At 38.0% G+C, this 12,288-nt stretch overlaps 1 protein-coding gene across 1 annotated transcript in view; it reads right to left on the minus strand.

Annotated features, from left to right (window-relative positions):
* Positions 1-3,733: 3,733 nt before the first annotated feature.
* Positions 3,734-12,288, minus strand: part of LOC139714016 (uncharacterized) — a 99,865-nt gene continuing 91,310 nt past the window's right edge. The window contains exons 22-25 of the mRNA XM_071625746.1: positions 10,872-10,940; positions 8,052-8,211; positions 4,854-5,758; positions 3,734-3,934 (exon numbers count right to left, since the gene is read on the minus strand). Coding sequence (XP_071481847.1) covers positions 3,908-3,934; positions 4,854-5,758; positions 8,052-8,211; positions 10,872-10,940 — 1,161 coding nt within the window. The 3' untranslated portion in view covers positions 3,734-3,907. The remainder of the gene's footprint in view (positions 3,935-4,853; positions 5,759-8,051; positions 8,212-10,871; positions 10,941-12,288) is intronic.

Here is a 12,288-nt window from a genome sequence, read left to right on the forward strand (position 1 = left end):
ACCTTGACGTTTTGCACTGTTCTCATCAGATCAGAGAAAATCTACTTCTGTCATGATTGCAAGCATTTCTTGTTGCATGTTGTTAAGAAATGAATGTCATAGGTATTGTGTGGTTGTTGAAAGTTTCATACTATTTATAAGAATGTAGAGGCATGAAGAAGAAAAACAAAATGAAGTACTATTAACACTAACACACTCTGGAACATGTGTGATAGGCCTTAGAAAATGATATCAAATGTTTCTTCAGCAAGACTGAGATCTAATAGATTAACATCACGTCTGAAAGAGAAAATATTTTAGCTATACCTGCCAATAGTCTTACAATTCATCAATCAATACATCACTTTTGTTCCATGCTTTGCAATGCATTTTCAAGAGAGAGAGAGAAAGTGTGTGTGTGTTAAATGCTTCAGAGGATAAAGTTATGGTCCAGCATTGAAACGTTCCACACAAAAGTTGAATTTACCTGAAATTGGTGAATTGGTGAATTTTTGGCGGTCTCGAGTCATTATTAGTGTTGTCCCTTTCATTATTATAACTTCAGTTATACAATCTATTTTGGCAAATTTGTCATTAAATTCCCACATGTTTATATCTTCAAGAGGCATATCATTAATGTAACCTCTGGCAGGCTTCATACTTGTCTGATAGTGTAGTGTCTATGCCACTTGTTTTTAACCTTTAAAAAAAAATCACATATGCAGAATGAAATCGATGCAACACACATTACAAACATCAATCAAAACCCCCCAAAAAGTACACCAAACTAAGAGATGTTGCTCTTCTGTGTACATCTATGTTTGATTCAACGAAAAAAAAAGGAAAAGTGCGGGCTTTTTGAAACAATGACTCATGCTTATTCTTTGATGATACAGCACACTCCCGTTGTAACGAACACGGTTATAATGAAATTCCTGTTACAATGAAGTAAAAATTCAGGCCGCAAAATTATCCGCTCTTTGTTCTTTACTGTTCATTTGTTCAGTTTTAACAAAATTTCAGCATAATGAAAGAAAACTGCCGGTCCCGTGGACTTCGTTATAACGGGAGTCCACTGTAGATAATTCTATATCATTCTGATCCTACATAACAAAATGCCAAACAAGTCACCAAAAGTGATTGTCTGTTATTGTTGTTTTTTTCCAGTCTTTTATTGTGTGGGCACTTTGTTTTAAATGATACACAACTTGCCTTATATAATATATAAAATCAACATGAACATCTTTTAGTAGTCACAATTCTTACAGAAGCTGTTATCAAGAAATGGTAGAAAATGGGTCGTACACTTTTTGATAATTCAAATGTGACACCATGGTCACTACTCTGATCTATGGAGGACAGTAGAGAAGGTGGAATCTCTTCCCAATTTAAGTAAATCCATGCGTAAATACCTAGCATTCCACTGGCTTTGATGTTCCATGCTCCAAGCCCCTCTTCCACTGACATTGGATATGGCAACCAAAGAAGAGGTTCCTGATTTGACAAACTTTAAGCCGTATTTCAGAGGAAAAGTTGAAATCCTGCTGGAGTTTTTGGTAATATGTTAATGAATAAATCCTTTCAGTTTTCTTTCTTCTAGTTATCATTACCCTACAACTGAAAAAAAAAGAGAAAAGAATATTGGTATTGCACAAAAAGGTAACATCTAACCAGCTTGCATAATGCATAATTTTGTTTGCCAGGTTTAGTACCTAAATGTGAAATCTTTCATATTAAATAACTGCCCAATGGGTGTTTCTGCACGTTTCATAGCATTTTACTGTCAAAGAAGAACATTTTCTTTAAACTGATTTTTGTTTGTGTGTCCTGTTCTCTGCACACTGATTACTACCAAAAACATGGAAAGGGTCAGTGAATTGCTGCTTGCTTGGTTTGTTGAGATTGGGAAATAGTGCATATTTAACAGAAATGTTGTCTTTTGTCAGAGCAATATATGAACACCTGCAACATAGCACATACAGTAAATACACCATGGCATATACGTAGTATGGGTACAAATTGTGAGAGATTCTTGTTTCTTCTCCTCTTAACACCTCCCTGGTCTGAGTCACATTGTGCATGGCATGAAAGATGGAACCATACTCAAACAGCAACCAGTATGAAGGGTTTGTGTTAATTTGACTTGCTGTTTAAATTCATATTCTTCTTTAATTCTGCCTGATGAAAATATCTGTCAGCTCAGTCAAAATTACAGGTGGGTGTCTGAGTTAGGACAGCAAGTGTGAACTGCTACAACAAAAGGATCCGAAAGTCAAGGGAGGGCGATTTTCTCAAAATGAAACGACATTATTCCTTTATTCTTCCGCCTTAATTTCATATATAACATGACTCATAAAAGTACTTGGTTGCGAAGATGTTCGTGAGTTTATGAGACCATGTCGAGTGGTCTTGGAAATCAGAGTTTCGAGAAAACCGCCTGCAAAGTTTTCTTTCCAACACAATTATGATCAAGGGGAGGTATTCCAGTTTTCACCTCTTGACAATAGGTCTGCTAATAGCAACCTCCGCTATGTTCATTGAAGCTTAGCCCCAGCAGTGTAGCACGACCAATCAGTAATCTAGATGCCACACACTGACCAATAAGATCACTCCCTCGTTGCTAGGGGCGGAGTCTATTTGTGGCGCTAAATCTAAATTTTCGGACATGTTTCTGTTCCGTTGAAAGTCGGAAAATCATGGCCCAGAAAAACGCTAATTTCTTGCCTTTCGTTTGATCATTTAGCTTTGAAATTTCGGCAGATGATAGACAAAACATTAGACTACAAAATTATGTCAAAAACAGCAAGTTGATGGTTTTGTCCGATTTTGATGATCTGACTTCAAACTCGATTTTCTCGGCTTTTTGGATCATTTTGGGTCACATATACATGTACATGTATTCTTCGCTTTATCCCAGCAAGTGTAACACATAACGTAACATTCCGTTAGAAATGTAATCACAAAAGCATGACATCTTTGTGGCTCACTTCTGACCATTACATGCATACAGGAGGTAGATAAACTATGTTATCATTCTTAGAATGCCATTAATCCCCAAATCAACCATTCCTAGTTTAATCATGTTAATGCTGTTCACCACTCCAAGTCTCTACAAATGTATCCCTCTCCAAGGCCTAAAACAACATCATTCCATAATTCCTTTAGCATTCAGGATATGCACATACTAAATTCATACGCATCAAAGTGTCGTTTGTGACAAAGAACAAACTTAATTTGCTCTTGCTGGAAAAATAAACATTTAAAAAAAATTTGTGGGACAGAATACCTACAGCTGATCCATGGCCTATATCAACATTAATCTCCTGTGCATCAGTAAAGTCTGCATGACTGATTATTACGTGTACCTGTTTTGGTACTTAGGTTTGACAAAAATCAACATAATTCAACGATATATGACACTCTATGCTCAGAGGAGTCATGGAGTTAGAGCACCCTACTATATAATGACAACACTGAGAAGTACAAAGATTGTTCATGCATCATATTTCAAGATAAATACTGCGAAACATGGAATGATTTCAGAGCTCACTGCAACCAACTTCATGGTTTCAAATGTTTGTTCAGAATGAACACTGCTCTAGAAACAGTGATTCATAAGCTGCTTATTAGCTTAATAATTTATCCCAAATTTCTCAATTACTGGAACTAGCAAAGCCTTGGACAGACAAAGAAAATGTCAAAAATGTATATGTCAGTAGTTTCTGTTCTTTCTTTGTCTGATAAAAGCACATTATGGTATTTTGTTCTGTTATTATCAATAGATTCTTAAAATCTGTTAAATTGATGAAGTAAGGTTTCAATAACAACTGGAAAGACATTTCTGGTGGAAAAGAATGCATCCATCAACACAGCAATTTGGTAGCAAATTCCTCAGCAAGTTCTCTGGCAGTGGCTCTCTCTCTCTCTGTCACGTCCTGTGAAGACTGCTTTTCTTCTGCAACAGACACCAAACAAAAATTGAACATTTTGAGATATACTGTGATGCACTTTTTGAGGCAAGAATAATTGCTGGGTGCTGTCATACATGGGTTTAACCCACACAACCTCCTGTCTACACAAAAGAGGTTATGATAGGGTGCTTTTTCAAAACATCCAAGTATTCATATGAAGACATGGAGTGCTACTGCCTTTATACAAGAGGCTGCTTTCTCAAAACATTTCAAAGTTTTCCAGCTATTGTCTAGATGTGATAAAAGACTATAAAGGAATGCTGTCCTACAATTCATTAAGACACACAATTTTCTGTATTTACACTAAAGGCAATTGCAATGTATGCTTTCAAAAAAGGGATGAAACATTGCGGGACATTGCATATATGGCAAAAGTGATATGCCATTTCACGACAAAGGATAATGACATACAATGTACTGTAGAAACTAAATGTATTGTGATACAAGGACAAATTGTAGATGACATATGAGGTATGACATGCCACGTACTGTGGTACATAGTGCATCAAACCATAGTGGGCTACAGCCTTTATAAGTGTTAAACCATAGAGAAGCACCACTTCAGCTGGAAATAGAACTTGTGAATCATGCCATGCACTTGAAACAGTCTACAATGTTAAACTTGGAAACTGCATTAACTGTATGTATATTTAAAAAAACAAGAAACAAGTAGAACCTGGTGATGCCTACAAAAAGAGTATATTAAACCTTGCAGTAGGTTTAACTCACAGTACAACTGTCATCAGAAATATTTGGGTGTGCTGCAATTGAATGTGGCCACAAATCCTTCATGAGGCATATAGAATTGCACATACTACATAAAAGGCAATGTCTGGGGACAATGAACAAGTTTAAGTGTTGGATATGGATCTAGTACATCAAATACAAAGTGGACATCAATACCTTGGACTCGGCAAGTTTAAGGATGGCTGCACTGTCTCCCATCTTATTCTGAGTGGGTGTCTTCTTTTTCCGCTCCTCATTGATGAAGCTGGCTGACTTGGACAGGGTCACTGCCCCACCTCCTCCCCTATCCACAGGCACTGTTAGTTGATTCCCACTTGGCAGTGACTTGGCAATACTCTCTAGATACTTAGCAGTGGTAGGGGTTGCACCCTTTGACCCTGTGTTGATACCTGTCAGAAAATGCCCATACTGTCTTTGGATGAAGTCAATGGTGTTCTCACGGGCTTGAGCATTTCGGAGGTGCCGCCTACTGTCATGGACTGCATTGGCGGAGTGAAACTTTGGCTCACTTGGCTGAGAGAAGTCTGACTTTGAGCGTGTTGCCCAGGAGGAGGTAGTATTGAGTGTCGATGCAGTTTGCTTTGCTGTATTGCTGTTGGGCAACATACTGCCAGGTTCCCCATTGCACAAGACATCCTGTTGGTCTACGAGCTTTGAGCTGTGCAGAGATCCTGGTATACTGTGTCTATGAGTGTGATCAGTGGGGTCTTTATCCCCTACACTCTGCATGTGCCTCACAATCCCACTGACTATTTCCTCTTTGCTCTTTGGTTTCATACCCCCATCAACCAGAATGCCATCCTTTATAGCATAGCTGCTGTCCAGCCTGCCTGAGTCATTGCCATGTGTGACATCCAGATTGTTGCTGTTCACTTTGTTGACACGTAGCCCGATGGTATAGCTGGCGAACGCCGATTTCTTTTCTGGTCCTTTGGTGGCTGCACCCCTTACAGGATTGAGTTTCCGAGGGGGTGTTCTTGGCGGGATACCTGTAGCAGGAGTCTCATCAGAGTCAGTCTTCTCAAGGTCAAAGTTGAACTGAGTAGCTCCTCTTAAAGAGTCTGTATGAATTAACATGAAATGAAATTACAAGGAATAAATCAAGAGTATTTTGTGTTCATATTTAATTTTTCCCCATGCACGCTTTTCAGACTTGACAAAGGCTCAGTGCTACCATCAGTATTGAAACTGGTTGGTCCAAATATCTGCCTAAATGTAACAACTAAATTTTCATAACTTATGCCTGCTTTATGTATGTAAAATTTCTCAGAATGATCATCAATAACTTGCTGTGGAAGCCACTAGCGCACTAAATGGGCATATGAGCAACAAAGTGCACTAACTGCTGTTCCAATATGAAGAGACATAACTCCTTATGCTGATATCATCATACAAAGTATTTTATATTCCACCAAAATGGCCAAAGGAAAAGTGGGCTCAAGGAAATTTACTGCAAGTTTAAAATGTTTCCTGTGCTCATAATAAACACAACAAGGAAAAGTAGAAATTACGCGGTGCGTAATATATGTCCCCGCCGGAAGTAGCATTTAGTAGCAAAATGTACAATATAGGTAAAAAGATCAAGGTCAAAGGTCAAAGAAGTCAAAGGTCAAAATTCTATGTAGAAGTTTTGAAGCCCTCACCTAGTGCCATCACATAAAGCAAACGGAATCGAAATCGGGTTAGAAATGGCGAAGGAGTAGCATTTTGTAGGCAATGTACAATATAGGTCAAAAATCAAGGTCAAAGGTCAAAGAAGTCAAAGGTCAAAATTATGTGTAGAAGTTTTGAAGCACTCACCTAGTGCCATCACATAAAGCAAACGGAATCGAAATCGGGTTAGAAATGGCGAAGGAGTAGCATTTGGTAGTAAAATGTACAATACAGGTCAAAAATCAAGGTCAGAGGTCAAAGAAGTCCAAGGTCAAAATTCTGTGTAGAAGTTTTGAAGCCCTCACCTAGTGCCATCACATAAAGCAAACGGAATCAAAATCGGGTTAGAAATGGCGAAGAAGTAGCATTTTGTAGGCAATGTACAATATAGGTCAAAAATCAAGGTCAAAGGTCAAAGAAGTCAAAGGTCAAAATTCTGTGTAGAAGTTTTGAAGCCCTCACCTAGTGCCATCATATAAAGCAAACGGAATCAAAATCGGGTTAGAAATGGCGAAGGAGTAGCATTTTGAAGCAAAATGTACAATATAGGTCAAAGGTCAAGGTCAAAGGTCACAACTGAAATTCTGTATAGAAGTTTCAAAGCTCCCATGTAGTGCTATCATATAAAGCAAACAGAATCAAAATCGGGTTAGAAATGGCGAAGGAGTAGCATTTTGAACATTTTGATCACACACGGACGCACAGACGGACGGACAGACGGACAGACGGACAGACGGACACACGGACACACACACGTACGGAGCCCGTTTCATAGTCCCCTGCTCGAACTCGTTCGGCGGGGACAATAATGATGATGGTGAAGATGAGAATCATAATAGAGATGGTAATGAAAACAATAATAAAAGTATTTATAATTGTAATTATTTAATAGCACAGTGTTATCTGTATAAGGTAGTCCATTTGTCTGGAGCACTCACTTCTTTCCAGCATTGCCTGAAACTCATTTGTAAACCTAGGTCAAGAGGGACATTGTGTTGTTTCCTTCTCCACCACATTACAGCCTTTTCCACTACATCATGCACAGCCTTATCCACTACACAACAACCTTATCCATTACACCACAACCTTATCCACTACACTACAACCTTTTTCATTACACTACAGCCTCTGCACTACATCACAGCCTAATTGACTACACCACAGCCTTGTCCACTACACCATAGCCTTATATCCAGTACACTACGGAGCTGCATCATCATGTATGGGGGGGGGGGGGGGGGGGGGGGGGGAGAGAGAACAAATGATTCACAGATGGGAAAAACAACCCAAGGAGAAATAAGTCTGTCACACACCTGTTCTGTTTACCATCTTAACCTGTTGAGGACGAGTCCCAAGTTAACTCGAGCAGGTGTCTGTGGGAAATGTGTGTTGTAGCAAAGTCAGTCCATCCTCAATGGGTTAAGCAAGTTTGAATGATGGCACATTCAAATGTAGGGGTCGACACATTAGTTTATGTTCTTTAATCAATGCACATTGGAAATCTCACACTGACAGATGAACAGCATAAAATACCACAGCCAGAATTTGTTTTGCACAGCTGGAGCTTTAGCTGACTAAAAATGCAGCTGGCTTTACACTGGCATCAGACCACATCATACACTGTACTTTGCCTTGTGTACCTGTGATGTAGTAGGCCATTCTGCACATGGGTTGCAGTAATACCCACAGAAAAAGACTTACTGCCATGAGTGTAGCCATGTTTGATGGTCATTCCAGCCAGGCTTTTCTGGAGTGAGCCCTCTGCGGCCGGGTTGATCAGCTTGTAGCGGACCTCTTCACTCTGACGATGCATCTCTCGGCTCAGGGCTATCAGCCTAGCATATTCGTTGTCATGAGCAACCTTAAAAAAGCAAGAGGTCATTGTATTAACAAACAGGATCAACACACATTCATTTCATCTTAATTACTGTGGTGACTGCACAAGTGAGGCAGTACATGGTAGCTCTAAACACATGACTTTTAAGGGGCTCAAAACAATGAGAAACAAAAATGTTGACTTCATAATTCAGTGTTAGCAACACAATCAAATGCATGTGTAAAAATTTCCTATAGCCATATCCATATCAATGGTTGATAATCCTCCTGAAAGTCCTGTCTGTTCCAGTAGTAACATCATAGTCCAACAATGAGTATTCATTTTATTTCACTGTGGTAAATCACAAGAGAGTGGGCACAATACCAAATGTGCCTTTATCATTGTGTCTACAGTCAACCAAATCTCTAGCATTAGAATGACTGACTAAGAGGTACAATTTTCCACTGATCTCACAATTTCTCTAATTTTGGTTTTCCGCCAAGGCTTTACTGTAAACACATTTATGCATACATTGTCCTCATGCGTTATAGTCATTTCAATGTAATGTATTCAGTTAGCATATTTATGCATGTTGAGACTGTCAAATAGCATTTGAATACAAAAATGCAAAGATGACACAATGACATATCTTGATTAGTTTCATGATGACACTACATACTTCCCGTGCATATTAGGTAGACTGAAGACAGAGCTACCAATCAGAGGCTGCCAGTATTCAGCAATGACAATTGGAGACAAATCAAAGAGCTATCAGGAAGATACTTGTTTGAAACTTGCACCTCACTAGGACAGAATAATTTCCAAATCAGGGACTCAGGCTTTTACATTCTTTGGTTTGACAGTAGAGATGTCTACTTTTTCATGAAGCCTCCTGAAGGATCAGGGAGACTTGGCAGCTCTCTAGTCACCAAAATAAAACTCAGATTTAAATGGTCAGGCACAAATGCAATGTTTTTGTCACATTAAAGCATTAGTCATGCTGAAACAAAAGACAATCAGCATCATGATGAACATTTTGTATTTACCAAATTAGTCTGAGAATAGCAAGTTAGTCATTACAGTTAGCTTAACATGAAATATCACACCACTATGCAAGATATCATTATTCCCTCTAAGCATGGCCATATTACATACACACACAATGAAGTTATCCATATACACTACAGATGTATATCTGATAATTATGTATGAAAATTTCACTCATAGATCAAAGAAAGAAGGAGTCTCTATACAGTCTTTGTCAGCCATGCACATTGATCATTATTTACACTGGCACTTGTCATCTTATATCACTTCTGTACATCTAAAGTCAGGGCTTCAATTAAACACAGCAAACATTTCCTCTGGACTGCAGTAGAAATGGTAATCTTAGCCAGAAAAGCAGTGTAACTATAAAAATCAATTACCGGTACACTTTATACACAATTATATTGTTGCAGATAAACAAACAGGCAAGCTTCTATATTTGTTTTTACAACTTTGCAGCAAAACTACAGGTTAGTTCACATCAATTTTTATTATATTTTCTTTATTTTTTAATAAAGCAAGCATACTTGTAAGCAAAGCATAAGCAAGCATTAAAGAACTTTAGCCATTTCAGAAGAAAGTATTATTCATAAGTCTGGGGCCTACTTAAACTTGTAAAACTTGTATGTGATACTATTGGATGGTACCTAATAGTATGATCTAAACTGCACACTACTGGCTAGTGTTGTCTTGAGATTGCAATGGCAGCTGATATCAACTGTAGTCTGGGAGACACAGCCACTTGATGGAGCTTCTGCTTGCGCATGCGCTCTCGAGCCAAGGCGGTTTTGCCTTGGCTCGGCACTCTTGTTCTGTTCCAAAACTGACTTCTGCCTGCAAGCTCACATCTGGTTTTAATGCATATACTTCAGTTGTAAGGTGCTCTGAAATGTTTGCTGTACATGGACATGAGTAAAGCTTGTAAATAAATGTAATGTTTATTTATATTGTTGGTGTGGCTGTGTCTCCCTTTGATGTAAGTTTCTCCTAAATATCAGTCTCAGCTGCAGAAGAGGCTTCACTAAAATGTAGTCCTGTGCAGAAAAGTAGTACGTCTTGCATTTAGAATGCTATGTCCTGCTTTGGGATAAGTTTAAGTATGGTGTGACCATTTCATATACTTATCTGACACAAATCAATTCTGACAGATTTGCACAAAAATAATTATATTTCAAATTTCAACAGTATTAAGGTACCCCTTCCCCTTCAAAACAAACTAAATTTCAGTTAATGAATGTCAATGATGTCTTCTGCATCAAATCTATTTAGATGCAGCAATAAATTGATAGACTACAAATTGTCAAATGATAGAATAATATGCATTACAGGTGAAGGACTCATAAACAAATACTTAACAGTGGCTCAACAATAATGACATTTAAGTAATAAGTTTGTTGGGTAATTCTTTAGAACTAACTTAGCTTTACATTTTCATTCCTTCTTAAAGGATTTTAACTTAACATTCAGCCTATGATAAACGTGATAATGTGTCCTACAATGTATGGTTATGATCAGAGTGACAAGAACTTCAGGTCACAAGATTTCAATGTGACCTGGGAGGTGTGGAATCTGGGGAGGGGGAATACCCTAGGGAGATGTGGAATTCTTGGGGGAATACCCTAGGGAAGTGTGAAATCTGGGGAGGGGGAATACCCTACCTGATCCACCGTCTCATCTTCCCCGTCAGCGATGTCCTTATCACTACCCTTGGTGCCCAACATCCTCTGCTGCTGGGTGGTAGGCAGCACACAGAGGTTAGTCACCAGTAATGCCAGTGATGGTGGTAGTGAGATGGATGATGACGGTAGTGAACCCAAGGTATAAAGAGGTGAGTGTTGATAAAGACATGGACAAGGGGGTATTTCCAGGTTTGAAAAAATGATGAATGGCAACGGATGGTGGAATGATGACTAATAGATATTTTTAACAAGTGTAAAAGACTGATTGAAAGATTCTGTTTGAAGTTCTTCCATATACACAGGAATCTAGTGTGGCAATTCAGAATATCCAAGGGAACAGTATATTATAAAAGGGCCACTATATGATTGAAACTCTCAACTTCAATTTGAAATGCACATATCATTTTCAAATATCACCTCATATGAAATAAGTGTCCTTGTTATAATTTATCTGGAATTTGACATTTTGAGAAGTTTTGTCAATAAAATTTAACTTTAATTCCTTGGTAAATACACAAGCTGGTGATTGTACAGTCTAACAAAATGTTAGCACATATTTAAACACAGGGTTGGGCATAGTGTTTTGAAAAAGCTGTGTGCCTCCTAACGGCTGCACAACAATATTGATGGAGCATTGAAATTAATGTCTTATCAAATTCCCAGTTACTATACATACTACACACATAAAATATTAACATGTAATCATGTAATATTGTTGAAAAGATGTTGAAAAGCAAACACAGCAAATGCATTTTTTTTTTAATTGCTGAGGGTAAGAATTACTTTCTTTTTAATGTGAACACAAAGTATGCACAAAATTCAAAGAAAATTGGGAGGATTTGCTATTAAAGACAGCTTGTTCTTCAAAAGTTACATTAGAACAAAGATAAAATCTACGCTGGAGATAAGAGATAAAGTAGAAAAAAAGAAGAAAAATATTTGTTTTTGTTGAAATACTATGAAGCAAGAAAAATGAATTAACTACTGAATGACCCTAAAGAATAAAGAACACAATCAGTAAGCCAAGACAGACAGTGATGAGTTACAACATGGCCAAATGACTACACATATACCATCACCTGCCCACTGAACATACAAACACGTAACATATGACAGATCACTATGAAGACACACATATGACATACTCTGTCTGATTTTCTCTATTTTATACAAATAAAAAGACTATAGACGACTATGTACAGGTGTTGAATTAATGTGGAAGCCTGGGGTTCATAGTATATCTTGAAAAACAATTCCTTTATCACTTATAGACTCCCCTTTAGGGTACAATCAAATTTAATACGTACACATTTTGTCACCTCCACTTATAATATGCATATTCAAGCACACACATTCGAATGTAAGCTGCTCTTTAGCAATTCTCCCTCCATTTACA

Source organism: Diadema antillarum, unplaced genomic scaffold (genome assembly GCF_040938485.1).
Source record: "Diadema antillarum isolate AM-2024a unplaced genomic scaffold, OU_Dant_1.0 scf00000045, whole genome shotgun sequence".
NCBI classification, from domain to species: domain Eukaryota; kingdom Metazoa; phylum Echinodermata; class Echinoidea; order Diadematoida; family Diadematidae; genus Diadema; species Diadema antillarum.